Source organism: Vulpes lagopus, chromosome 2 (assembly GCF_018345385.1).
Source record: "Vulpes lagopus strain Blue_001 chromosome 2, ASM1834538v1, whole genome shotgun sequence".
Taxonomy (NCBI): domain Eukaryota; kingdom Metazoa; phylum Chordata; class Mammalia; order Carnivora; family Canidae; genus Vulpes; species Vulpes lagopus.
Window position 1 is genome coordinate 5,139,250 of NC_054825.1, and position 25,509 is coordinate 5,164,758.

General features: G+C 44.9%; 2 protein-coding genes across 6 annotated transcripts in view; one reads left to right on the forward strand and one right to left on the reverse strand.

Annotated features, from left to right (window-relative positions):
* The window catches only part of INSYN2A (inhibitory synaptic factor 2A), a 60,849-nt gene extending 50,734 nt beyond the window's left edge, over positions 1-10,115 (forward strand). For 2 of the 4 annotated variants that reach the window (XM_041744688.1, XM_041744689.1), the window contains one exon: positions 5,347-10,115. In XM_041744688.1, coding sequence (XP_041600622.1) covers positions 5,347-5,530 — 184 coding nt within the window. In that variant the 3' untranslated portion in view covers positions 5,531-10,115. Of the gene's footprint in view, positions 1-1,554; positions 3,054-5,346 lie in introns of those variants that run through there. The other 2 variants (XM_041744691.1, XM_041744690.1) reach the window with 2 other exon arrangements.
* Positions 1-25,509, reverse strand: part of DOCK1 (dedicator of cytokinesis 1) — a 497,787-nt gene that overhangs the window by 288,597 nt on the left and 183,681 nt on the right. For both annotated transcript variants that reach the window (XM_041744687.1, XM_041744686.1), the window contains exons 26-27: positions 17,025-17,152; positions 14,728-14,823 (exon numbers count right to left, since the gene is read on the reverse strand). In XM_041744687.1, coding sequence (XP_041600621.1) covers positions 14,728-14,823; positions 17,025-17,152 — 224 coding nt within the window. The remainder of the gene's footprint in view (positions 1-14,727; positions 14,824-17,024; positions 17,153-25,509) is intronic.

The window sequence follows — 25,509 nt, forward strand, 5'->3', positions numbered from 1 at the left end:
ACTTGCCTCAGTTCACCCAGCTTGCAAGGGCAACAGCCAGCCTGCCTTAGGAGCCTAACCTTAGGGTCCCTCGGAGCGGTGGAGCTGTCCGTGGTGCTGACACGGAGCCGGCCAGGTTCCAGCCCTAGACACAGAGCACTGAGCCTTGGGGAACTCGGTCTGTCCCACCTAGATCTACACAGCAAGAGCCACCACACCCCGCGCTGTGCTGTTTCCCTGCACTCGAGGATGTGCCGCAGAACCCCCATGTGGGGGAAGAGCATATCTCCACTATTGTTTCACGACCCAGCAAGCTCAGGTCCCCATAGGTGAGATGATTTATCCACAGTGGCCGAGCGTGAGTCAGTCAGAGCCACAGAGAGCGCTGGGGGAACTCGGTGATCTAATTCAGGGAGAATTAAAAACAGACGTTCCTGCTCTGCAGTCTACAGAGCCCACCGAGGTGGCCGAAGCTGGAGAAATCTGAGGTTCCAGGTTTTCCTCCACTGCGGAAAACACAAGTGCTTTGGAGCCAAACTCACTTGCTTTTTAACTCCTAACGGCTGCACACAGAGGACTGAAGAAAGGGATGTTTTAACTACATTCCCCTTAAATTAACTTGAGGAGTTGGCGACAGCGTGCTAAAGAAACTGTGGCAGGGTCCAAGTATTTATAGGAGCATCAAGCGAGCAGAGCACCGACTGGAGAAGCTACAACCACACTCCTCTGCAAAGGCAAAGCGAGTGGGGGAAGAGGAGGGGAAGAGGTGTTACTACAAAGCCTTAGCAGAGCCTCCAGGAAGAGAACAAAGCTGGGGTGCCAGCTGACGGAGCAGCCTGAGACTGAGGACAGATTTTTATTTCTTTGGAAATGTACTGAATAATAATTTTGCAGGAAAAGTCTCCATCCTAAGACTCCCATTTTTAAAAGAGAAAAAGACTAACCCAAGAAATTGAATCTACGTCCCGCCGCTTTAATTGTTTACCACAGTGAGTCACGGGGAGTTCGGCAAATGGCTTTGCAATAGCACCGTGGCGGGCCTTCAGCTCACAGGGTGTTCTCAACACAAAGCATTCGGTCAAATGGTTTGGTTGTCTGAAGGGAGAAGGGGATGCAGGGAAAGGAGAGATGTCAAGGTAAATAACAGGAGCTCCTGGGGAGCTATGCCTCCTATGCAGCCCTGGGACTTCTGGGCATCGTTTGTCTCCCAGCACAAGCTGAAGCCTGTGCTTTGTTCAGGCATTTAAGAACACCGAGCACAGGTAAGGCTGGCCTGGCTCCGGCCCCTTTTGGTATTGAAACTCAAGAGTCAGGACTTTTTCCAGGCTGCTTATCCTCCTGACACACAGCATTCAGCATAATGCACGTCTCCCCATGACAGTGCATCACATACCAGCCCCCGCCTGCAGGAGATGGGTGGCGGCATCAGCAGCGTCCAGCCTCGTGTGTGCTGTTGGGCACACAGGCCCTGGAGGGTACGTTAAGCTGTTTAAACCCCCCACCGGGTCCTGAAGGGTCATGAGGTCTACAGCCCAGACTTGCAATATAAACCTTCTCATCTGTTCGGTCCACCAGGGGAGAAGTCTCTGAGCTGGGGAAGCAGAACCAAACTGCACGGTGGAGGCAAGTCACCTTTGACAGAGGGGAAGACACCACCAGGGCCTCCAGCCCACGGGAAGAATAAAATACCACTCCTAAGTTCCCCTGAGCAGAGCTCGCAAACAGCTGGCCACTCATGAGCACCCTACCGATCCCATCCAGTCCTTCCAAGATCCTACTGCAGACTCTTCCAGAAAAATGGAAGTAGGAACTGGAAGTACAGGGGCCAAGCTCCAAAAAGATCCTTGTCTGTGTGTGCTGCAGAAAATGTTTTACCATCTTCTTCAATTAAGTTGATAGAATGGAGCTGGGCCAGATTCCACCTGGAGTGGGCCCACCAACTTCTTCCAGGAGAAGCCTTGTTTGTCTGGGCTAAGGAGTGGGCTCAGCATGGGAAGAGAGAGAGGGCATGGGCTACGGCGCCGACCAAACAGAGCAGCCCAGGGCAAGTGGGACCAAAGCCAAGGAGAATCTGTCTTTTAAGGCTCTGTGCTCATTTGTTTAATTCAGTAAATATTACAGAGTCAACTTCCATGATCCAAGCTCTGTGTAAGTCCTGGGAATGGGGATGGGACAATATCCCCCCCTAATCCCAGCACCTGCATTTGAGGGATGGAGGCAAAATAATACAGAAACAAATAATTATTCGTGGTGAGGCACAAAAGGAGAAAAGAAAGGCGTGGTGCTAGAGGATCTGTCAGAAGGTGGCTAGAGAATGAGGAGAACATGGGTACCTGGGGGGACAGAGGGATGAGGAGTGGCCAGTCACGCCAGCAGCAAGAACAGGTGTTTCAGGCAGGGAGAAAGGTAAGAGCCACAAAGACAGCAGCAGTGCCGACCACTTCCCCACCACACCGCCTGCCAGGCAGCATGCTTGGGCCCTCGCCCCATACCTAGTGTCACGCAAGCATCGGCGGCAGAGCCCAGAGTGAGGGCAGCCTCCCCTGGTGCTGTTTGGGTAACTCGGGGGATGAAGGGGTCTATGCATAGAGTCAAAGCGCCCTGTGTCCAGTGGTGGCTTCTGTCCCAGTCCTCTGCTCTAGCCAGGACAGCAGGTGCTCCTTTCTTAACTAAAGGGACCTTTGCTCTGTGTCTGCCAGAGTTGGCCAGACTACTAACCTTCAGACACTGCCCTCTCCAGCCAGTTGTCTGCTTCCAATCAACCCGGTGACTTGGTGTGTTCCTTCCATAATGACCAAAGGCCCCCAGAGGAAAAGAGTGTACACAATGATACACATCATGTGTCTGACAGCCGGGGCACATGTCCCACAGGCAGATGCACTGGCACTTGTGAGTGACAGGAGGGGAGGGAGGGACATGGCTCAAGGTCACTGCCAGCCCCAGCAGGGGCTGTCCCACGGGCAATGGTGGCCCATACACACTCCTGCCATAAAGAAGCCTGCTCCTGCTGCTGCTCCTGAGGGCAGCTTCTCAGTAACGGGGGAGGGCAAACAGGAATCAACTCGACAGACAGAGTCGAGTCATTTTGTTAACAAGAACTCAGATTAGATTACTCTGTGATTACATGGTTCCGCGGTGTGATAAATTGGTTAATAACAGGATTCCCAATGTAGCGGCTTAATGGGAATTCAATAATTACAGGTACCCAGAATTGTACTGTTAGCCTAGGAAACGCCAGCACCCGCCTGCCAATCTAATAACTCAAAACCTACCTGGAACTGTTGCAGTGGTTATGATCTGGAAAGCACGCTTCCAGGATTAACCAAGGACCTGATAAAATTACCCTTTGGTACCTAACCTACCGTGGTGGCTACCACAATGTCTCACAAACTTGACTGCAAGGTCCTTGGTTCTCCTCGTTAAGGGTCCAAGCAGAAGCATTCCTCCATAGGCATCTTTATCACTGCTAGCTCTTGCTCCCATTACAGGATGAGTGATCAACAGATAATAAGGCTTAAGTAATATGTGAACTGCATCTTATACTTTAGTATAAAGTTTTTCACGGATTTTTCTTAGCGGGGTGTGGGGGTCGGAAATCCTTACCATAATTCAGGGAGATAGTCAGGCCAGTCATTATTATACCCCTTGAAGTTAGGGACCCTGAACGTTAAGAAAGGGGCAGGGACTTGTCAGAGCCCCTGCGGCCCCCAGAGAAACAAGAAGAAAGGCAGCGTGGGTCCTTGTCCCTCCTACCGCACCGCGTAACTGTGCTCGTGGTTCATACATGCAGGTTTCCACCGTCTGCAACTCCCCTGCAGGGGAACTGTGCCCACGTGATCATGTGTTCTCGATTAGCAAGGCACGAGTTCACGAGGTTTTCATTCTGCCTCCCATAAACTGCAGCATAACTCAAAAAGGCCCTTTGAAATGGAGGGAAAAAAAATAATTCTTGTTTTGGGAGCAGGGGTTAACTAGCCATAAACTTCTCTGACAATATTTTTAATTTTTCCAGTACTATTATAGTCTTCGATGATAAGAAAAATTGAACAGTGGATTTCAGACATAAAATGGTCCATTAGATGGGTCTTGAACTTGTTTTTAAAACTCCAGATAATACAGCTTTGCTGTTTTGTCTTTCCAAAATGTCAAAATTTGGCTAGGATTAATGGTTCTCTAAATCAATAGGATTTCATGTTTATAAATGGTTTACGGTTCTACTAGATATAAAATGTTATGAGCTCATGTATTATCATCACTGCTGAGCCTTTACTGAAATCTACTGACATTTAATCGGCATCCAGACCGGACATGGAAGGAACACAGGGCAGAATTCTCTGGAGGCCTGGTGTGATGCAGCGCTCATGTTCAAATAACCAGGGAATACGGGTGGTAAGAAGGGAGGCAAGGCTCATCACTACAGGGACCATCACAGAAAGTGTCATTGGACCAGGGCGTTCCATCCCAAAGGCCAAGGGGACCCTCTAGAAGTTAGGGGATCCAACAGTGGGCCATGAAGAACAGGAAGGACACCAGGCAAGCTGCAGTATTCTGTGGAGAAATTTCATAAGAAAAAAATTGCCTTGAATCCTGCCATTCTAACAAAAACATCATCACTACTGCCGAAGGTCCTTCCACATGGCTACATGTCTGCACACTTTGGCTTCAGCAATGTCATTACGATGTTTGGTTATTTTCACCAAACACCGTGTTCTTGCTTAAAAACCTGTTTCTGATCACAACTGAGTGATGTTCAATGGCACTGACTCTATAAACATGCTATTTTCCCTGAGGTTGGATATCGTGGCTCTTACCATTTTGGTAGGCAATGAGATTTCATACGAACATAACCCAAGGTCATGTCATGCCACAACCGTCTGAGGTGAGATCCATGGATTTCTCTGATCTTGTGAAAAGGTGCACGGGCACAGGGCTTTCCCACCCCTGCTCTATCTGTGCCTGGATGGCCCCTGAACACTCATACTTTGGGTTACCTGTTTATTCCGTGAAGCACGTGTGTGCAGTCTACGGACAAGCAAAAGGGCTATTCGGATGTCATCTTTTTCATTACAACAAACACATTATATACTCTGACACCAACTGAATACATTAATAAAACTTCAAAGGCTCTCCACGAAAGCCAAGTAAGTTATTCTCGAAGAAAATGAACCTATCTGAGATGGTTCACAGTGACACAGAGCTCAAACAGATCAGAGCTGACTACTTACAACTGAGCCATAAAATTTCATAATAAACACAACGCATACGATCATCACCCTGGTAGGATGTTGCCACATTTTGCGGTCACTAAGAGGGATCTTTATATATGAAAGATCAAGCACTAAATTCTCCCCTCTCTCTTCTTCCCAGTGTGGAGCTGGACTTTAAGCAGCAAGAAGACAAGCTCCAGCCAGTTCTGAAGAAACTCCATCCTTTTGAGGAGACTCAGGTTGCACCTTCGCCTTACTCTCAGGAGCCCTACTCCGCTACTCCCAAGCAAAAATCCAAACCCGAATCTAAAAAGCACGGAAGATGGAAACTCTGGTTTCTTTAAAACTCATGGCGTGTGGAGTCTAAAGGCCGTCTTTAAAACCCACTGGAGTTAAGTAAATCCTTTTCCAAAATGAACAGGATCGAGTGAGCCACAGCTGGCTCGGGCGCCTCCCACTTCCCACCCTGCTTACCAAAAAGGCCTTTGTACCAACAGATAATGACCTTCAGAAGCAAGGTAGTAAAGGTCACACCTTGCCAGCTGTTCTTTGCAGTTCACGGATGTGGGATGTAAACTCTGAAATGAAGCTTATATAGTCAAAGATGATAAGTAAAAAAAAAAATTCTATGCCCCCACCCCACCCCCCAGATCGGCAAGTGTTACGTTATCAGCTCACGAGAGGGTGGGCTGTCACTCTGTACACAGCTAAAACTCATAATTATTTTCAAGCCTATTTTTTTTTTAATAATGAGAAGAAAAAGCAAGCCTTATGTTTGCAAAGGACTTCATTTTTAAGTTTAATTTTGCAAATAAGCAGGGGGCGAGTGCAATTTTCAGCACATCAAATTCTGGAGAAAGCACAATTTTTTCAAGTGGTCGGAGACCATAAATAATCTCTAAAATGTGACTATATGTATATTTGCCTTCATGTGCTGTAGCGCTAAGCCAAGTGACCACATCTCAGTGTCACATTGACACCTCAAACAGCATTCTCTTCATCTCCAGACCTGCGACATGTTTACTGCTCATTTTCCAAATGGCCAGCAGCCAGGAGTCCCCCAAAGTCAGGACATGCCTTTAATCACTGCAAGTTGACAGGGTCAGAGCTATTGGACACTAAGCTTTCTTAGATCTCATTTTTAATCTTTTGGTACCCAAAGGCCAAATGATAAATTCTGGCAAGAATTTGAAAACACACATAGAGATACACAATGGTTAATACAGTCACCAATAAATCATAGGTGTTCTCTGCCACCGGAAAGTGTTTCTGTGGATCAATCTTTGAGACCCGGTTCATCACCAAAAGCGCGACCAGACGTTTCACACAACCTGTTCTGCTCTGAAACAACTGTGGAAGACCCGACCATCTCAAAGAGAAACCGCGTGTTTAGTTTAGCTGCTACCAACAAACTTAACGTCACCTACATTTAACGTATTAGTAAGTTGTACTCAATGACATACCTAGGGGAAAGCTGTGAATCAAACGTTTTTAGGTATTTTTTAAATAAACAGTGACACTTAGAGTTCTTTTGATTACACATTGCAATATAAATCTTAGTTCCTTTATTTTTCCACTCATTCTTTTGCACCTTTGCAAGTATCTTTTTATAGAAATCAAAAGCCCCTCATCTACAAATGACTTGGTCTGTCAACTTCCTGCTTTTCATGATAAGAGATAGGGAATCTTATTTTTGCCTTTTTTTGTATGACTTAAATTTTGAATAGTTTGCGAACATACCAGGAAACCCAGTCTTCACGTTTCTGTCCAGAAGTCTCACATCTAATCTAGTGCTGACGTGCACATCTCATTGATTAGATGCCAAAAACAAAGTGGCTGCCCTTGGTAAAAGGATCTCTACCTGCATTTTTCACATTGGAGCTATTTCTTGCCATGTGTTTTCCTCCTGACTCAACAGCAAATCTATTTTAGTTCTAAGTGTTTTGATTCTACGAGGACCTGGTGATCAGCAGTCAGACCCGGACTTGATAAAAATGAAGAGTGTATCATGTAAGCATCCTTTGGGGGTTACTCACACTATACTGCAGATGTACGCTTTAATTAAAAGAAAAACACACATCTTTTGTGGAAACACTACATGAGGATAGAAATCCTTGAATATTAGTTAAACAGAATTGAGAAATATTTTTGTGCGAGGAAAAGGCTAGACACGTTGATCCTGTACCTTGAAGGAAGTGCAATTGTTTCATGTAGACAAAAATTCAAAAAAAAATGTGTTTCATGTATTTTATACTGTTTTTAACTGAAGTTATAAAACTGTTTGCAACAAGTTATATCCCCTTGTGTTTTAAGAATCCCAACTATCTCAGTGAATTGAAATAAGGGTGTTAGCAGCTTTCCAATTAGTGCTATAAATCTGTCTCAACAAGAGGGCATCCTAGTAAACTGACATCACTGTTTGAAAGCAGTCTAGACCAAAAAATAAATAAAATTTTCAGAGTCAAAAAGAAAACTGAAGATAACCTAATCCCTATTTAAAAATAAGACTATCTTCAGAGTAGAAAAAAAAATATTTTCAAAATCATTTCATAGTTTAATTGCAATGTGTCACTAACAGATGCTGATTCTTCTCTTAGAAAGATTTAAGTAAAAAACTTTGATACAAAACCGAGGTAAAAAGTACAGTGTTCCCTCATATGTAGATGTACACATGGCATTACGTATAGAGATTAAATTATGATACTTGTCACTAAGTTCTTTATTAATTTTTAAATAAAAAATCAAAGGTAATGTTTTGTGTGGCTCTTAAACTCATTTCATGGTCTCGAGAATTTGGGAATCAGTAGAAGTAATTCAGAAAAGAATTATAAAGGGAGGATGTTGGGGCTTAAAAGAGCTTTCTCCAATCTTCAAGAAAGGAGATGATGGTCAGGCGGCTGCAGGCTCACCAGGCATGGCGGGAGGGGGCAGGGGTGGAATTACCAGACCATGGATCCTGATGGGGCTTCAGCCTCCAGGACAGGGAGACTTTTTAAGGGCGCAAAGTACCATAGCGGCTCAAAGCAGGATCTGGCTAACTCCGTGCAATTTTTAAAGAACCTCAGAGAGACAAGGGAACGCATCAGTGTACCCATGCCAAAACTTGTAATGGCCCCATGGAAACAGCTTCTCTCTAAATCAGCCACTAAGCAGGTTCCCAGCCCCAGGGGATGGGCCATCTCCTTCTTCTTCTTTGAGGGGAGGTGGGGAGTGTGGGTGAAAGACCTACACCCCAGTTGGGCTGAGCACCCACTCTTTGGCAAAGACCAGCTCAATACTCATGCCCTCTCCCAAAACAGGGGTCTGCCTGGAAGCCACAGAGCAGAGATGTCACCACCCCTTTCCTGCTGTCTGCACTAATAGGATGGTAGGACCAGTGAAGCTGGGACAGAGGCTCTGCTGCCCTCATACACTCACCAGGGAAAGGAAAGAAGGGATGGGTGTTAGTAACCCGCGTGCAGGGTGGGGAGGAAGACCCCATGCTCCAGCCTGGAGCATCTGGGAAATAATAATAATTCTCCAGGTCTTCTTCTCTACTCACTCTGAACCACCTACGGGTGCTGCCTCAGAGGTCTCCCCTTACTAACTAGATACAGCAAGGGGCATCCTGCCTCGTGCATACTTTCCAAGTGACTGGTTGCGACTGGCATCCAAGGAGAGGTCCCAGGGCCTCTGCATCTGCTCCTGGGATCTCAGGTCCTCCCCCAACCCCCATGGAGTGTAAATGGGGGGGAATCAAGGTGTGGGAAAACCTTTCTAATTCACAAAGGGTGTAGGTTGTGGGCAGGGTTGGCGAGGTGTCCCTGGCTGGGGAGACCTGGGGTGGGGCTTACATGCGGTCAGAATTCTGGAAGCTCAGGAGCACCAGGCTGCCACCAGCCTCAGACAGTAACCAAGAGCTGCCTGAAAAAGCCATTCTCCCTGCGGGGGGGATCGTAGGCACAGCAGAGCTGAGGTACACAATCCTGGATTACAACTCAGACGACACAGCATCAAATCAAAGTGCCTGCTTTGTGCCTTTTGTAGAAGAGAGGAGATGAAATCAACAAGAACCGGGTTGTGAGTGTGTCCATTCCACGCCATCTGGAACAGCACGGCGCACGGATGAAGCCACCGCGAGTGGACTGGCCCTCGGGAGCGTTTTTATCAGCAAGTAAAATTTGACTTGATTACTAAGCGAGGCGGTTTCATTGGCGCAGTGTCACCTAAAGATCACAGCAGCTGCTTTCCATACTGATATATCTCCTTTTATCTAGAAAAACTCTATCACTGGCACATTTGGCATGAGATAAGTGTGCGGCCAATTTATTTACTGGAGGAGCTATAGGATTCAGAAAGTGCATTCCATTTTGTGAATTGGTATTAACTAATCATGCTGTGATGTGCAGCATACATTTTGGCAGATGAGAAGGTCATATGAAAGCAGCACATTGCCTTTTAAGTAGCTCGATAATTAACTTAAGATACCTTTGTGGTTTAGTATGAATATGCAAGAACTACACACATATTTTACTCAGGCATGATGTGGTGTTTCTTTCCTCTGCAGTAAATCCACAGTCAGTGACCAACCTTGAAAAAGGTTGGTATTGCTGTACCGATACCAAATAAAAATGAACATATATAAAGCCATCACAGCTCACACACGCATGCCTGTTAGGCTATGCTTTCCTACAAGCCCCAAGTCTTCTAGGCAGATTTATAAGCAAATATACCATTAGAGACACTTTTTATGATACTCATAGAGATGACGCAGACACCGTCCATTTGAAACTTTTATAATGTATTAATTTCTTTTGCAAATCGAAGATTAAGGATAGAATTTTTTTAAAGCATATTCATACCTCAACTCCATTAGAATAAACATCACAAAAATGAATGTTCATGCATGGGGTCATTACAGCTTTGGGAAAATAACTGGTCAGCAGTCTTGGTAAAACGGGACCTCGATACTGGGAGGCCAGTTCTATTACACTCTTTTCCAGGTGAAGAAACGTGTCAGGTTCTTATAAATTACGAAGGCTCAAAGAAAGCACTGGGTTCTCACTAGGAGCACCTCTCCCACCAGTGATGCTGCTCTCACGATGAAACGCACCCCCGGCCCATGAATATCCCCCACAGCTGGTGCTCAGAGTGGAGACAGAGTAACTTCCATCACATGGGTGTAGTGAATCAGGAGATGTGCTGGTCACAAGAGCAAGGAGACAGTCCAGGCACCATCTTCCCCTTTCCTAAGCCCTCCTGGTGAATTTTCCAAAGGGAACCTTTCCTTAGAAAAGGCCCACATTTTCATTTTAGTGAATGAGCAACTGCCAGTCTTCTGGTGGGTATTCAGGCCATAGAAAAATCTTTAAAAGGCCTTATCACTCTATTACATTTTTAAAGGACCCGTTAACAGAATGTGAATCTCATCACTTGGGAGAAGCAGCAGCACCTAATATCACAGGAGAAGGCACATCCCTGTGGATTACTCATGTGGTCTTATCTCAACCCAGCTTTGTAAACAATCGCTTTATTCCAGCAAAGACACATGCATGGGGGGGAGGGGCAGGGGGTCACCCACCAGAAGGCAGGTCATGCCATCTGTATACAAGACAAGAGCAGCTAACCCAGAATGACTCTGAACCGGCTCAGAACCATTTTCCATAACAAAGATCTTGAAAATTTCCAAAAGAGAAGAGAAACATAGATTTTGAAATCAGACAATATAAAACTAAGCATTTCACTTAATTATTCCTGAGTACTAGATCACAATGGAATAAAGATAAAATGGCATCTCAACGCTGTGGCAAGGTTACCACGAGGCTTCTGGGTTAGGGCCTGTTTCAGGCATTCATAAGATCTATGATTCTATACTTGCCAGATGCAATTTTATTTGTTAAAAAAGTATGACACTTAGGATTATGGCACATTTTTATCCTATGCATGAGATGCATTTCAATAGCTCATTTCACAGAGAATGCTGAAAGGTATAAAATGAACTAAAACAAACAATATACAATCAGCTGTACAGTGTTTAGGAAATACCACAGATACAGATAAAAGAAAAGGCTTGGGGCGCCTGGGTGGCTCAGTTGGTTAAGCATCTGCCTTCAGCTCAGGTCATGATCTCAGGGTCCTGGGATCGAGCCCTGCATCGGGCTCCCTGCTCAGCAGGGAGTCTGCTTCTCCCTCTCCCGCTGCCTGCCGCTCCCCTGCTCGTGCTCTCTCTCAAATAAAGAAATTAATTAAATATTACAAAAAAAGACAAGGCTCACACTGTACATCACAGCTTCTCCAGTGACATGGTAAGTCCCTCATTTCTCAATTCCATACATAAATAGATAGGAAAACTGTCAGCCCACAAGAGCATTCCCAACTAATAACATTCCGATGGAAGGAGAGGCCACATTCCGGATATGATTGTTGACAAAATCGTGGAATAGATCATTACATGAAGCATAACTATTCAACATTTTTAATCACTTTAATTTTTAAAGCCATTTCCAGTGATTACTCAGAATCCTTAAGCTGATTCATAGTTACACAATTCCCATTCCATTTATGCAACAACGAGCAGCAAGCACAGAGGGACTGTAATCTCTGTGCTGCACTGCGCTATCACCGCTTACCCGGAGCGGGTCTGTAGACCATTCTCCACTCTTCTTCTACTCTAGAAGGTCCACTGATTGAGTTTGTTCTCCACCTTGTCAGAGACATTTTTTCCCCAGATCTTCCTCTAATCTAAATTCACAGAGCAACAACAGTGACATTAAGAAGCTAAGGCATAAATCTACATCTGAGCAAATTGGAAAGGCAAGGTTAGCACACCAAGCAGAGCAGCATTTCCGTCTTCCCACTCTGTGGACATCACAAGGGCTCCTTGATGACTTAAAGATTCTTCTAGGTAATTCATTTTAAAAGGTAATCGTCCTTCATAAAAACATCTTGATGCTGTTGTTGTTGCTCACTGAGTAATTACAGCTTATTCAGAATCTTTTTTTTTTTCTTTTGAGATTCTTTCCATGACAGCCTCGTCGGTTGTACAAAAGGAATCTCTGAACTCCTTTTATAGATTTTGAAGATGTTGGAACTGGGGGCAATCAGCTTAGGACCTAAACCCCCTTCCACTTCTAGAGACTTCTGTAGGACAAAGTCGGGATGGTGGGAAATGGGCCTGGACATGCTCTGTATCCCCATTCCCACACAGTGCCTTGAACCCCTGCTGACTGCTGGGTAAGACTGAGTGTGGGTCATCACTGTCATACCCTCTTCTTAGAACATGGGCTCTTCCTAAGGAACTCCTAAGCGTTCCTCCAAGCCCATCAGGAAAGGGGCACTCAATCCTCCCTTCTACCTCCAGGAGATCCCAACGTGTGGCCCATAGAGATCATGGAAAGGTCTTAAATTGAAAGCTGCTTACCTACTTCTCTGGACAGCTGCCTCCCTAGTTAGGGATGGTAGGGATGAAAACCTAGAAGCAATTCACAGTCCCCTTTGATACCTCCTGGACACCACTGAGATCAGTAGCATGAGTATCAGTATTACAAAAAAGTCTAGGAGAACCAGCTGCGGCACCAAACCAAGGCCCCAAATCATAGCTTCCATGCCAGTGCTGGGATCTAGAACCACATCTTAAGCCTCTGCAGGACATCTTCTGCAATTGCAAATACATGGTAAAGTTGAGAATTAAACAAGAATCTTCTCATTCATTGCACAGTGGCCACACAGAAATATGTACTTGGTAACGTGCTGCCATCATGATTACCACTATGGGCATCATGCCTGAGAGGAGAACTTTCCCAAAGGCATCTGGGGACCACATGGTCTGGTCTACCTTCTTCTAGAACACCTTACAATCTCTCCACATTCCAAGCACCATCCAAAATTGTATGAGTTCCTCCTTGTCCTCCTCAACCCAGTTTCCCAGCAAGGGATGACCCAAGTAAACACTATGTTAGGGTTAGACCCCTAACCCTAGAACTATCTCCTCAGTTCACTGTCCCCACACTGGACACTGCATTACCAGTGCCCATCACTTACTCCCTAAAACCCAACAATGCCATCATTTCACCCCCACCTCTGTACTCCAGCCCATTCCAATAGGGGTCATCTTAAGAGGATGGCACCAAACCTGGTTCAACTTCAAGCCACACATCATCCATCCCACCTCAGAGCCCCGCAGCATTCCACAACATGAGAGTGGTCCAAGGACACCCAGATAACACTCCAAGAAGACAGGAACACCAGCCCCTAGGGGTGATCCTGGAGATACCTCACATCTTACTCCATGGGGCCCAGTCTCCACCCACCTGTACAAAGGTGTTAAGATTACAGAAAAGCACGTGATAAGGTAGACAAATCCACTATGGCAGAAAAATGGAAAAGTCCACTGCAAATAAAGCCAACTTACAAGGAAAATATCTTATTTCCTAATTCATACATGTGATCGTCCAAACCTAAATGAGACATACCTTAAAAAGGAAAAATCTGAACATAACACATGCTGAAACTCTGAAGCATAAAGTAGGCTGTTTTACTGGATGGGAAAATAGTAAGGCAGCCACTGTCCCACTTCTGTGCTATCCATCTGTGATTTCACCTAAAACCGCATCCTTTACTGAGGCCAGCCACAGAAACCAAACAGTTCCAGTGCTACCTATGTTCCTGCCCTGCTGCCTGAACAGACACATGCGTCACCTTCCTCGTCCCCTTCCCAGGATATGCAGAGAGAACTGTGGTCACACAAGGAGGACCAGTGTTGCTAGTCTAGTTGCCAGTGAAAACTCTTTAACTGGATGTTTTGTTCCTGGATCTGAAAAAAAAAATTCTTTCTGGAAATGCCATCAACCAAACTTAGTGACATAGTAACGTACACTAGAAATGAAAAGAATTAAGAGGGATCTATGTGTGCATCTTTTGTCGAAAAAAACGAACTTAAGAATAATGGTAGGGAGGGAGAGTTGGAAAACTCTGGGGCGTGGGGAAGAGCCTTATAATACAAAACTTGAAAAACTGTCTAAATTATTATTACAACTTTCTTGGAAAAAAAGAAATCACAAATGTCATTGCAAGCCTCAGTCATCTGTAGAAAGGAAACATTAACTATATATCAGAGTAGACAATAAAATAGCTGGGTTGGAGCACCTCAATTACTTTTTAAGGTCCTTCATAAAATTTTATTAACGGCATCTTAAATGTAAATACGTAGAACTAAACTGTCAGAAGAATAAAAGACTGAGAAGAAAATACATATCCTTTGCTAAAAGTAAATTATGAATAAACTAGAATCAAATTTTTCTGTCTCCAAAATGTTGGTTTGCTGACCCTTCTACTTTGATACTTGCTTCTGGAATCGTGGGGGAAAATCAGCATATATTTTATAAACCAGATTGTAAATAAATGCACATTAGCTGCATGCTACAAAGTAGTAAAATAATTTTACTGTCAAAAGGCAGTGGGAAAGGGACCAGGTGGATTTTCAAGCATCAGAGTAAGTGACATGCCTGAGAAAGATGCTGTCAGCCACATTCACACACCCAAGCGTACGTCACTGAGCACTTACAATGAGTTCGGAATCCCGCCCCATGGAAATGACGGTTCGGTTCACTGTCCGGAGAAGTTTCTCCATGATTATTTGGACATGCCTCTGAGTTGGCCCCTGGAGGAAGACACATCAGTGAAAACCAACACCTAAGACAATCATTAACATGCAAGCCCTGGTGGTTGTCACTGAATCCATTTACCCTGTAAAAAGTAAATCAATTATAACCCTTAACGAGATGAAGAATGGCCCTTGTCAAAGGCAAAAGCCTTCACAAAGAAAACACAAGGCATCTTATTAATTATAGTCCATTAATGATAATTTGTTATGTAATCACAGTAATTTAATTTAAGCAAACCTTAAAAATAAAACAAATTTGTTTAAACAATATAATGTTTATGATCCCTGATTAGCCCACCAATTAGTTTCCCAGAGATACTTGTCCATTTGTAAATGGAAAGCAGGCAGAGAGCAACCGTAGATTGTTCTGCATTTCAAGTCTGAATAACCTGGGGAATAATCGCTGGGAATACAATGTATTTATTTCAGGACAAATTCACAGCGCCACAGATTTTTCCATCAGTAAAAACTTGCTCTTTTATTTTGAATGTGATGGGATTCTTGATTCTTCTTCATGAACTTGGAACTTGTTCAATATGTTCTCTAGATGCTCACACACTGGCCCGGGCAGGCACCCCCTCCACCACGAGGATGAGCCCTACCACCACTTCACTCCCAAACTTCCCCCCTTCATAGAAAGGGAAAGCCCTGCCATGGGGCCGCGCGGACCAGCTGTTGGATTAAGGCTTCTAACACCTTTCAAAGGCAGCTCCCCTGGAAGAGCCGATGCACCCAGCCACCTTTGCTAGGAAGTGATTTAATACAATCTCTTTCTTTGATGGTACTAACCAGGCTCTGAGAGACTGTGCCCATGCGGGAAGGAAGTGGGAAGGACAGGCATGGGCGTGTGTTGACTGGGAAGGTATCCAGAGACCATGCAGGGCAGAGCAAAGAGTAAGCCCTATTGACCTTAAAAACCTGGCCCATGTGTTTTCTGCTGGAGGTACAGGTAGATGGACAAGGATCTGTACGCCGTTCCAGACACACCTGGAGAATCAGTGAGTTCACGCATGTTTGCACATGTGCACAAGTGTGGACAAATGTGTATGAGGGGCATGCGGGGATGGGAAGCCATAAGGTCAGATGTTCCATATGCACTTATAACAACTTCTGATTAAGAAAAAAAGTTAATGGACTCAACATTAAATTTACAATACAAAAGGAAATACCATTTAAAAGGAAAAAATGGGGTGCCTGCATGGCTCAGTCATTGAGCATCTGCTTTTGGACAGATTGTGATCCCAGGGTCCTAGAATCGAATTCTCCAGCAGGCTCCTCGAAGGAAGACTGCTTCTCCCTCTTCCTATGTCTCTGCCTCTCTCTCTGTGTCTCTTGTGAATAAATTTTAAAAATATTTTTTAAAAGAGGAAAAGAAAAAAAAAAACTAGGTAAAAAAAGCGCAGAGGGAAATTACCTGTGGGAAGAGGAACGTGGGAAAAGAGGAAGAGCCATTTTTCTCAAAACTCAGAAATACAAAAAACTTAAAACAAACAAAAAAACTGTGCATATTTTACTTTATATTAAAATAAGAATTGAGAGCACCTGGGCGGTTCAGTCAGTTAAGAGTCTGCTTTCAGCCCAGATCATGATCTCAGAGTCCTGGGATCGAGTCCTGCATCTGGCTCTGCCCTCAGCAGGGAGTCAATCTACTTCTCCCTCCCCCTCTGCTGCTCCCCACCCCACTCTTATGTGCATGCTTGCTCTTCTCTCTCTCCCTCTCTCTCAAGCTCGCTCACACTCGAATAAATAAAATTTTTTAAAAATAAAGTAAAATAGGCATTGGCAATAAAAATAAAGTAAAATGAGCACTGACAATAAAGAATGTAGATAATTACCCTCCATTTGTTTATTTTTAATTCTGATCATCAAAGTGATTTTTCTGACCTTAAGGACCAAAATCTGTCCCGGGGAGGCATTCACTTGAGAAGGCACAGGAAAAACTTAGATTTTTAACTTGGAAGAATAGACATTTTAGTATTAGAATGACACTTTATACATAAATAAAAAACGGTTTAAGGGTACCACTCAGCAGAGAGAGAGAGAGAGAGAGGCGCTAACCTTTAAAATTAAGATCATTCCTTTTGAATCCAATGCACCTCTGTGCAGTGAGGCGGGGGCTTTTGTGGATCATTAGAGGACCACCACCACCACCCCCCGGGCCCGCAGAGGCAGCCTGAGCAAACACAGCCCTCACTCACCACATCCTTCCTGTACAGAACCTCCAGGATGTTGCTGAGCAGCTGGCAACAGGCCTCCAGGTCTTCCTGTCTCTCTAGATGGTACTTGAGCTGATCCGTCATCATGGGAAGCAGGATCTCTCTGCAGTCTGCAGGGGACATGGGGCTGCCAGTCAGCAGGAGACCCACCAAGACGCAACTCTACTTGCTAGAAGCTTGTGTTCTTAGCACGTTACCTTGTTTTCAAGCATGTTACATTTACTTTCCTCCAAATGTGAAACTGACAGCTGGAGAGGGTCAGAGGGCTGGATGTGCGGAAATCACTTATCCTGCTCTGTGAATTCGTTATACACAAGCACACATCTAGGTGTGTTTCTCCTTGCAAATACAATATACAATGATAATCCACAGACATGCATCAGCATGCTGCACACAGAGTATGCGCATAGATATAAACACAAATGTACATGTTGGGGGGTTTTGGCTAGTTTTCTGTGCTGAATTATAAATTCAATTTATAGCTTTAAAAGAAATACTAGTTACAACAAAAAGTATTTTAATTGCAGCTACTCTTGTTTCTCCACAGGAGGGCTAAAGCATGGCTTCCTTCTATTTCCATATGCCTAGTAAAGGTTTCTGAGCTCAAGCCAAGTCATAACCAACTCAATTCCCCACTTGCACTTTGCACTAGCAGGGCCATCGTGAACAGCTCATGTTAGCTCTCCGATTGTTCATCCCTAACATGGACACATGGCATTAGCTACCCACAGGTTTGCGGTACAATGTACTCCTACAAGGTTAAGTAACAAAGACCTGGGCCTAGTTAGATGCTCAGGACAAGGTACTTGCTCTTATGACGTAACACAGATCCAAGTGAGGAGCCACAGCCTCTCTGGCTTCTCAGACCCCTATGCTAATTATTGCACAGGCGTGTAAAGGAGGGAGCCTTGGTGAACAAGCACTGAGCCAGGAGATGAGAGTCAGGAAGGCCTCCTTCACCGGCTAGCAAGAGGAATCACAATTTCGCACATGGGGCAGGCAGTGAAGGAATGGGAAATCTGTACACAAAATCAGGCAGGCAGGAGCCTATGGCACATTCGAGAGGCACACGCACTGCTGCAGGGGGTGGGGGCAATGCGAGGGTCAGGATAAAAGGCCATACAGGCACTTGGATACCAGCATGAAAATGGTGGCTGAAGTAGTAGGAAGCTGAGAAATCAGACATGCTGATGGGAAAGAGATGTGATCAGACTGAAAGGCTAGAGACTCTCTGGGATGGTGCATGGGGATGGCAGTGGGGATAGGAGGCAGAGAAACCAGGTAGCTCCAGTGATCGTCCAGGTGAGAAAAAGCAAAGGCCTGACTTCAAGTGCAGTGGTGAGTTTGAAAGAGGCCTTGAACAGACAATACCAGAGGCAGGCTGGATGGACACGGCGCTTGGGGGTGGAAGGTGGCAGAAAAGGGAGAGTCAAACCCAATGCCCAGCATCCTAGGAGCCAAGGAGCCATGTGATGCCACCCACAGAAAGGAAATGAGAAAAACAAGTGTATTTTAAACAGGAGGAGAAAAGGATCCGGATTGTTTTGGACACGTTGAGTTTTGAATTGTTGGCTGGATGCCCAAGTAGCCCCCTCTACTAGGCAAATGGAAGGAGGGTTCTACACATTATTTCTGGCTTAGAAAGACAGATTAAAGAATCATCAGCCTCAAGGCAGTAATGAAAGCCAAAAGGACCATCAAAAGGAATGTGAAGAATAAGTAGAACACTTGTGACCATCTGAATGTAGGTACTAGAACAGGAGATGCACAGGACACAAAGGTGGAGGGATCAGGGATGTGGAGGCAGAGACAAATGACGTCACCCAAACAAGGGAGGACAGAGTGGACAACATGGCCAAACATGGCGGCAAGAATGGGTGAAACATAATAGGTTTGGGATGTGGCAGTTAGAGGCACACAGGCCCCACGTGGCAGCTTCCAGGAATGGCTGAGTGAGCAGGGGTGAAAAATGGAAATAAGCGACATAGACGTAGCCCCCAAGAGCATGGCCGTGGAATAGGGGGGACACTGGAGTGTAAGGACCAAAGAACTACCAGGTTTTTGTTTGTTTTTTTAGATAGGAGCAGAGAAAAGAATGTTCAGAAAATTAAAGAGCAATAAGGAAACAAACACAAAGGAGACTAAAGACAAAAATGCAATTACTAATGGTCTCTTCCAGTTGGGAAATCACATTTGACTCCAGTATCATCCTCCCTCTAACATGAACTATCTGTGCTTACCACCCTAGTTCTGCTGGCAAAACCGGCCCAGCCACCGCTGCTCCCTTTAAAATGCAGAGCACGAGAGAGAAGACGGCAGAGCTCTGAAACATTAGATATACTTAGCTTGTTTTAAGATTTTACATTTTAGGGCTTACGTTAATGACACATAAAAGCATGTTTTGCACTAATGTTTCCTGAATTTTTTTTAATGTAAGAAAAAATGGAGCATGCAACATTGAAATGGTTCTTGCAGGCATGCTGATACCCACTTAGAAGACTTCCCCAAGGACCACACAGTGATAAAGGTCCAGGAGTGCAGGTGGGAGCCACAAGGATGCTGAAATAGCACAAACCCTTCTGTTCCACCTACTTCCAGGGAACCACATATGGGAAGCTCATACCAAGGCTTTTTCAAACCCCTTTTGACTTATCCTCCGAAAAAGACTAATAGCAATTCCATTTTTCCAGAAAGAGTTTTCTTCAGTGATTCAATGATTTTACTTCTGACAATTAGAATAGCCAATATGTAATGCATGAGGTGCTGACATGCTGTGCATCTTCTGGATGGAGGCCAGGCTCACCTTATGGCTTAATATCAGGAATTAACAGTGGTCAGGGAGGGAGACACAGAACACATGAAGAGGTCCTATCCTATGGGGATCATGGCCCTCCATGTCTGTGTTCATGGATGTCAGGTGCCCTCACGTGATTCCCTTACCTACTCAGCCAACCCTCCCTGTGATGCCAATGGATGAAGTCAGATTCCCATGGAGAGCATCTCCCCAAATACCACATCCCCATAAACTCACAAGGGAAGTGCTCCAAAGACCCGAGACCTGCCATCGGTGTAGGAGCATGAAGAACCAAAACGGTCCAAGGGAAATGCCACAAGAAAATTACCCATGGCAGGGAAGCCAGCCTGAAAATGCATCAGTTCCAAATGCTGACCCACCAAACACATGAATCCTACAAGCACCCCAAGCCCAGTGTCTTTTCTATAGAAACCCAATGCTCACAAATGACATTTGCCCTCAGTAGCTCTTGACATGCTAACCTGAACCACAAGACCACATCCAGCATAAAGACTACACAGCCACCTCCTAGAATCCAACAGGCTGGGAAGGTCTCCTGGCAATCCTGTGCGGGTCCAATCATGCCTGCGTCCATCCTCACAGCACTCGGCAGGACATCTCCAGGATGACGGTCTTCAATCCCTTCTGCTGAAACACATCACCCAGCTTGACAACCCTCACCTGGGGGACAAGCCCTCGGTCACCCCTGCTCACTGGGTCATCCCTATCACTGCCACCATCTTGGAGGTAGGTCAGATTTCCAAGACATCTAGATCAGAGGGAGAAGTTGGGGCTATGAAGCCCTGGACCCTGACAATACGATAAAGGACAACAAATGTCGCTGGGCAAAACAAGCATAAGAGGAACCCAACAGAGGTAGAAGGCCAGTCCAGGTTGGGAGGAGGAGTGTGTCTGTGAACAGTCTTAGAAAATCAGAGGAACACAGTCTGGACTCAGAGATAGCAGACATGTCCCTCCAGTCTCTGGGACCCAGATGCCCTGGCCAAAATCGATCTCTTGCCACCCGATTTATCTGTCATCCTGGACAGGCAGTTGTTGACTTCACCGTTCCCAGAGGTAATTGAGTGTGTTAGTGTCATTTGTCAGAATTACTCCAGGGTGAAGAAGTGACAGCTGCCCTGTTCATCTTCGGCAGGAGATGCTGTCAGCCATCTTCAGCTACCTGGCGGGAACGCCCACCTTCTCCCCAAACCAGGGGTCCGTGTGTTAGCTGCACTTGTTTGTTATCCAGCTTCTCTTGATGAGAAATGACAAAACTTTTTGGAAACTTCATTGCCATTTTGTCACACGGAAAGACATTTCATTGCCTTAGCTCCCCGCAAAAACACAAAAATAATCCTCCTGATGGACCTGCAACCTCAAGGTGGACGTTTCCAGTATCCACAGGAGAACCGTAGTTCATCTATCCTTCGTCACCCTCCCCACCCAAGGCTGGTAACGGTAAAGTGGGGAATGGGGAGTAGCACACTTCCTTGGAAGGAGGATAGAAGGAGTCAATGCTGGCAGAAGGACTTTATGAAAACAGCCCGACACTCCAGTGTAAAGGACCACCACCTCCCAGCCCCAGAGCAGAGCTCCAGAGACAGGCTGCCAAGGTGCCCAGGCTTTCCGCAGACCTCGCTGACCTCACCAGGCATCTCATGCAGGCTCCCAAGGCAGAGGATCACAGGGCAGCAGCACCCTTCAGAAACACGGCCCCAGCTCCCAGGAAGAAAGGCAATGCTCCAGAGACCTTGAGAGGCCGGGAGGACCAAAGGTGGAGGCAAAGCAATCAGCACATCTTGTTGGTGACCCGTGATCTGCAGGCCCCAACATGGCCCAGGGACAGATCTGCACGCAGAAGGGCCCCAGATGCCTGGTACATGGACCACCATCCGTGATGACTGGTTATATGGTCCTTGCTGGGATGCAATCTCCATGAGAGCAGAGGTCTTGTTCCCACTCAAGAAGAGGAGCTCCCACATGTAAACTAAGACCTGATTGTGTGTGCATGTGAGCTCCTCCTAGCAGGACAGCTGTCACACACAGGACTTGTTCGTGGTCTGTAAACCACAACGCTTGGCTCCTGTGTGGTGGTAAGGAGGGACCTGGTCCGAGCCGCCCTGTCCTGTCCTCGGAAGACATCAGAGGGAAGACAGCATCATAACAAGTTCTCTCTTCCTTTTCACAGGACAGTGTCCAAGGCAGTTGGACAGGAGTGTGCAGGGATGCACGCGCACATGCAGACTCATGTACAAGAGCTGGTGTGGGTCACGTGCAATTCCAGGTGCACAGTATGGAGTGACAGATGTGCGGCAGGAAGCCAGTCTGCCTCCCAGTGCTGTCTAAGCTGTTTAACTGCCCCCGCCAGGGCACAAGTGACACAAGTTCCCCAACGTCATCTCTCAAAGACCATCGCTTACTCCACATTTCAGCTACTTCCGACTTCTTCAAGAAGTCATGGGGCACAAGGTCTAAGTGACACCCAAGTCTCTCAAATTTTACCATCAAGTTGAAACAAAAAACGTAGAGCACAGAAGAAAGTATACCACACACACTCACACACCACGCTCACACCACAAACACACACGACTCACTACACAGCTCACCATACACATCACATATATACACTACACAACACACATACTTACACACTACATGCACACACACCAAACACACATTCATACCTGCAAAGCAGAATTTTAAAGCATCAAATGCCATCTCTGGCAGCTGAGAAAGAAGAATCTCCTGTCATATTCTGAATGTCCCAGCTCAATGTCCTGAATACCCTTCCCCATGAACAGAGTGACACTTCTCTACCATGATCAATGGTAGAGAAATAGTCCAATTAAGTTCATGACAGATGGCCTGGGAAACCGACAATCCCCCCGCCCCAAAACAAACAAACAAATAAACCTTTGCATTTCTAACAGAAAACTCATTTTAAATAAACCAGCCCCACATAACCACTTGGAAAATAGCTACAATAAATATCTGACTGAAGCCTAGGAACGTGGGTCAATCTTCAATCTTGGGAAAGATTTTACTCTCACGATGGTTCAGTTTACCCACCACATTAGGAAATGATAAAATCCACCCTGCTTACAATTTTCTTTGGATCTTAGGCAAGTTACCTATACTCTATAAGCCTTTATCTGCCAAATGGGGCTATGTCTTTACCTTTTGAGTTTCCCTGCAAGAATCAGATGATATAATTTGTGCATTCAATAAATGGGAGCTGCCAATAACAGTAATAGAAATAATATCATTATACGAAGTCAGCCTTTTCAACAGAGGTACCAAAGAGGAATGCCTCAGAGCTGCACTGCCCAATAGGGCAGCCAGTGAATGCTTGAAGTATAGCTGGTACCACTGAGGAACAGAATTTTCAAATTCAGTTAATTTTGAAGACATTAAAACATAAAAGTAAAAAAAAAAAATTATACTTGCTTACTGGAAACACTGTAATGGAACAATTCAGGCATGCAAACTTACTTTTCAGTGGTAAATTTTATTAAATGTTCAAAATCCAGATTAAGTATGTGTGATAAAAATTTAGATGTGCTGTTGGGTGTCAAAAATACACTGGATTTCAGAGACCCAGTATGGGAAAAAAAATGAATGGAAACCATGTCATTAGTAATATTTAGATTGAAGTTGTGTTGAGATGATATTTTAGATAAATCATTAAAATTAATTTCAGCAATTGCTTTGTCCTTTGTTTTTAATGTAGTCTCTAGAAAATTATAAAGTGTGTCTGTGGCTTACATTGTATTTGTGTTGGACAGCATGGTCTCAAAGTACACTAGGAAACAGATGTTAAAGACCTCCTGTGTGGTTTCTCATTTTAATGAACTGGTGTTCAGCCCTGGAAGGAGAATCAAGGCCACAGCAGATCTCTCCTATCAGATCTCTCTTCACATGGATGTGACCACCGGGCTTGTGAGCGCCAGGTTAGTGTGAGTCGAGGCAGAGACAGGACCCGCAGGGAAGCCAGAACAGTTGTGCAAGGGAAGCTTGCAGAGTTCCACTGATTTTTCCCATTGTATGAGGAAAATGCAGGCAGCCACGCACAGGCAGCCAGGAAGGGGCAGGCAGCCCAGGGGATCCAGATTCACACAAATGAGCTATGGGGATCAGAGGTCCCAGCCACCCTTCCACAAGCCCCTCTCCCAGTGTGATCCACTATGATTACAGACAGCAATAATTCGACATCTGTTCATGCTCAGCTGTGCAGGCTGAAGCCATGATGATTAATGCCCTGGTAATGGGCACAAAGTAAAAAATATTAATCTTTATAAAAGGTATTCAACAGGCATCATCAGCTTATAAATGTCCAAATAGAATATCCGTCTATAACCCCATTACAGCTCTACATTAAGGCAAGATGCAAATACGAGAATGAATTTGTCCATTTAAAACATTCGTTTTATGAACACTGAGTAATGTGCTGCTTAATTTTTAGTTTGGTCACATTAAACAAATGATCCATAAAGTGCATTTAATAACCTTGAGCCTGTTACACAGAACTGAGATCCAGATTAACACTTTTAATGAGAATTAAACAGTAGGAGCTATATAAATGGGGGATGCTTGTTACTCATTTGTTATAGACACTCATCTTATTTTTCAACTATCTAAGAACTCTGTACCCACATGATTCAATTTGTTCGAATGATTTTCTCCCTCAAGTCTTCAAACAACAGAAATGCAGGAAATGCAGTCAGCACTGTGAGGGATCACAGGAGCCATGTACTTATGTCCAGATTGACAGATGGGGGTACCAGGGATGTGTGGGGATTGCGCCACTAAGCACCCAAGCCAGAATTAGGTGCCTGATCCTGAAGCCAGCACTCCTTAAGATAAATGACCCATGCATGCAACTACATGTGGTTCAGGTATCTTTACATGTCAAATGCAGATTACATTTTTCCATGTATCATTTAAATGCAACAAGTCATACTCACTGGTAGTACCAGGAGAATCAATTCATATTGAGTAACCCTAAGTATGTCACTTTTCCTTTTTGATTTTCTCCTCCATTTTCTCTTTGTGAAATGAAGTAAAAACAACTGCCCTGCACCATGTTTCTATTTCTATTACCTGGTAACACCTTCATAAGTATTTTGGTCAGAAACTCCTCAGTGCCACTCAGCTGAGTGCTGAAATGAGATAATATGCATGTCAGCTTTGAGGTATGCAATGCCATAGAATTTTAATTGATAAGATGACACTGAAATTTAAAGAATCCATGGGCACCTGGGTGGTGCAATTGGCTGAGTGTCCAATTCTTGGTTTTGGCACAGGTCATCATCTTAGGGTTGTGGGAGCAAGCCTCATGCTGGGCTCTACACTCATGGAACCTGCTTGGGATGCTCTTTCTACCTCTCTCTCTGCCCCTCCTGCACATGCTGGCTCTATTATTATCTCTCTCAAATAAATAAAACCTTAAAAAAAAAAAGAAATTAAAAGAACCTTGGAAATTGGAAGGACATGACAGGATATATAGTGTATGGCAATGTGAAAAGAAGCTGATCAAAGATATCTTCTGGATGAAGCCACTGGACCTAGTAAAATAGTTGTCATCTTTTTGGAAGAAGGGATGGGGCAGCAAATATGTTGTATCTCCCGGTTTTGAAATGTTTAATAATTAAGTTAAACACTCATTAGTAT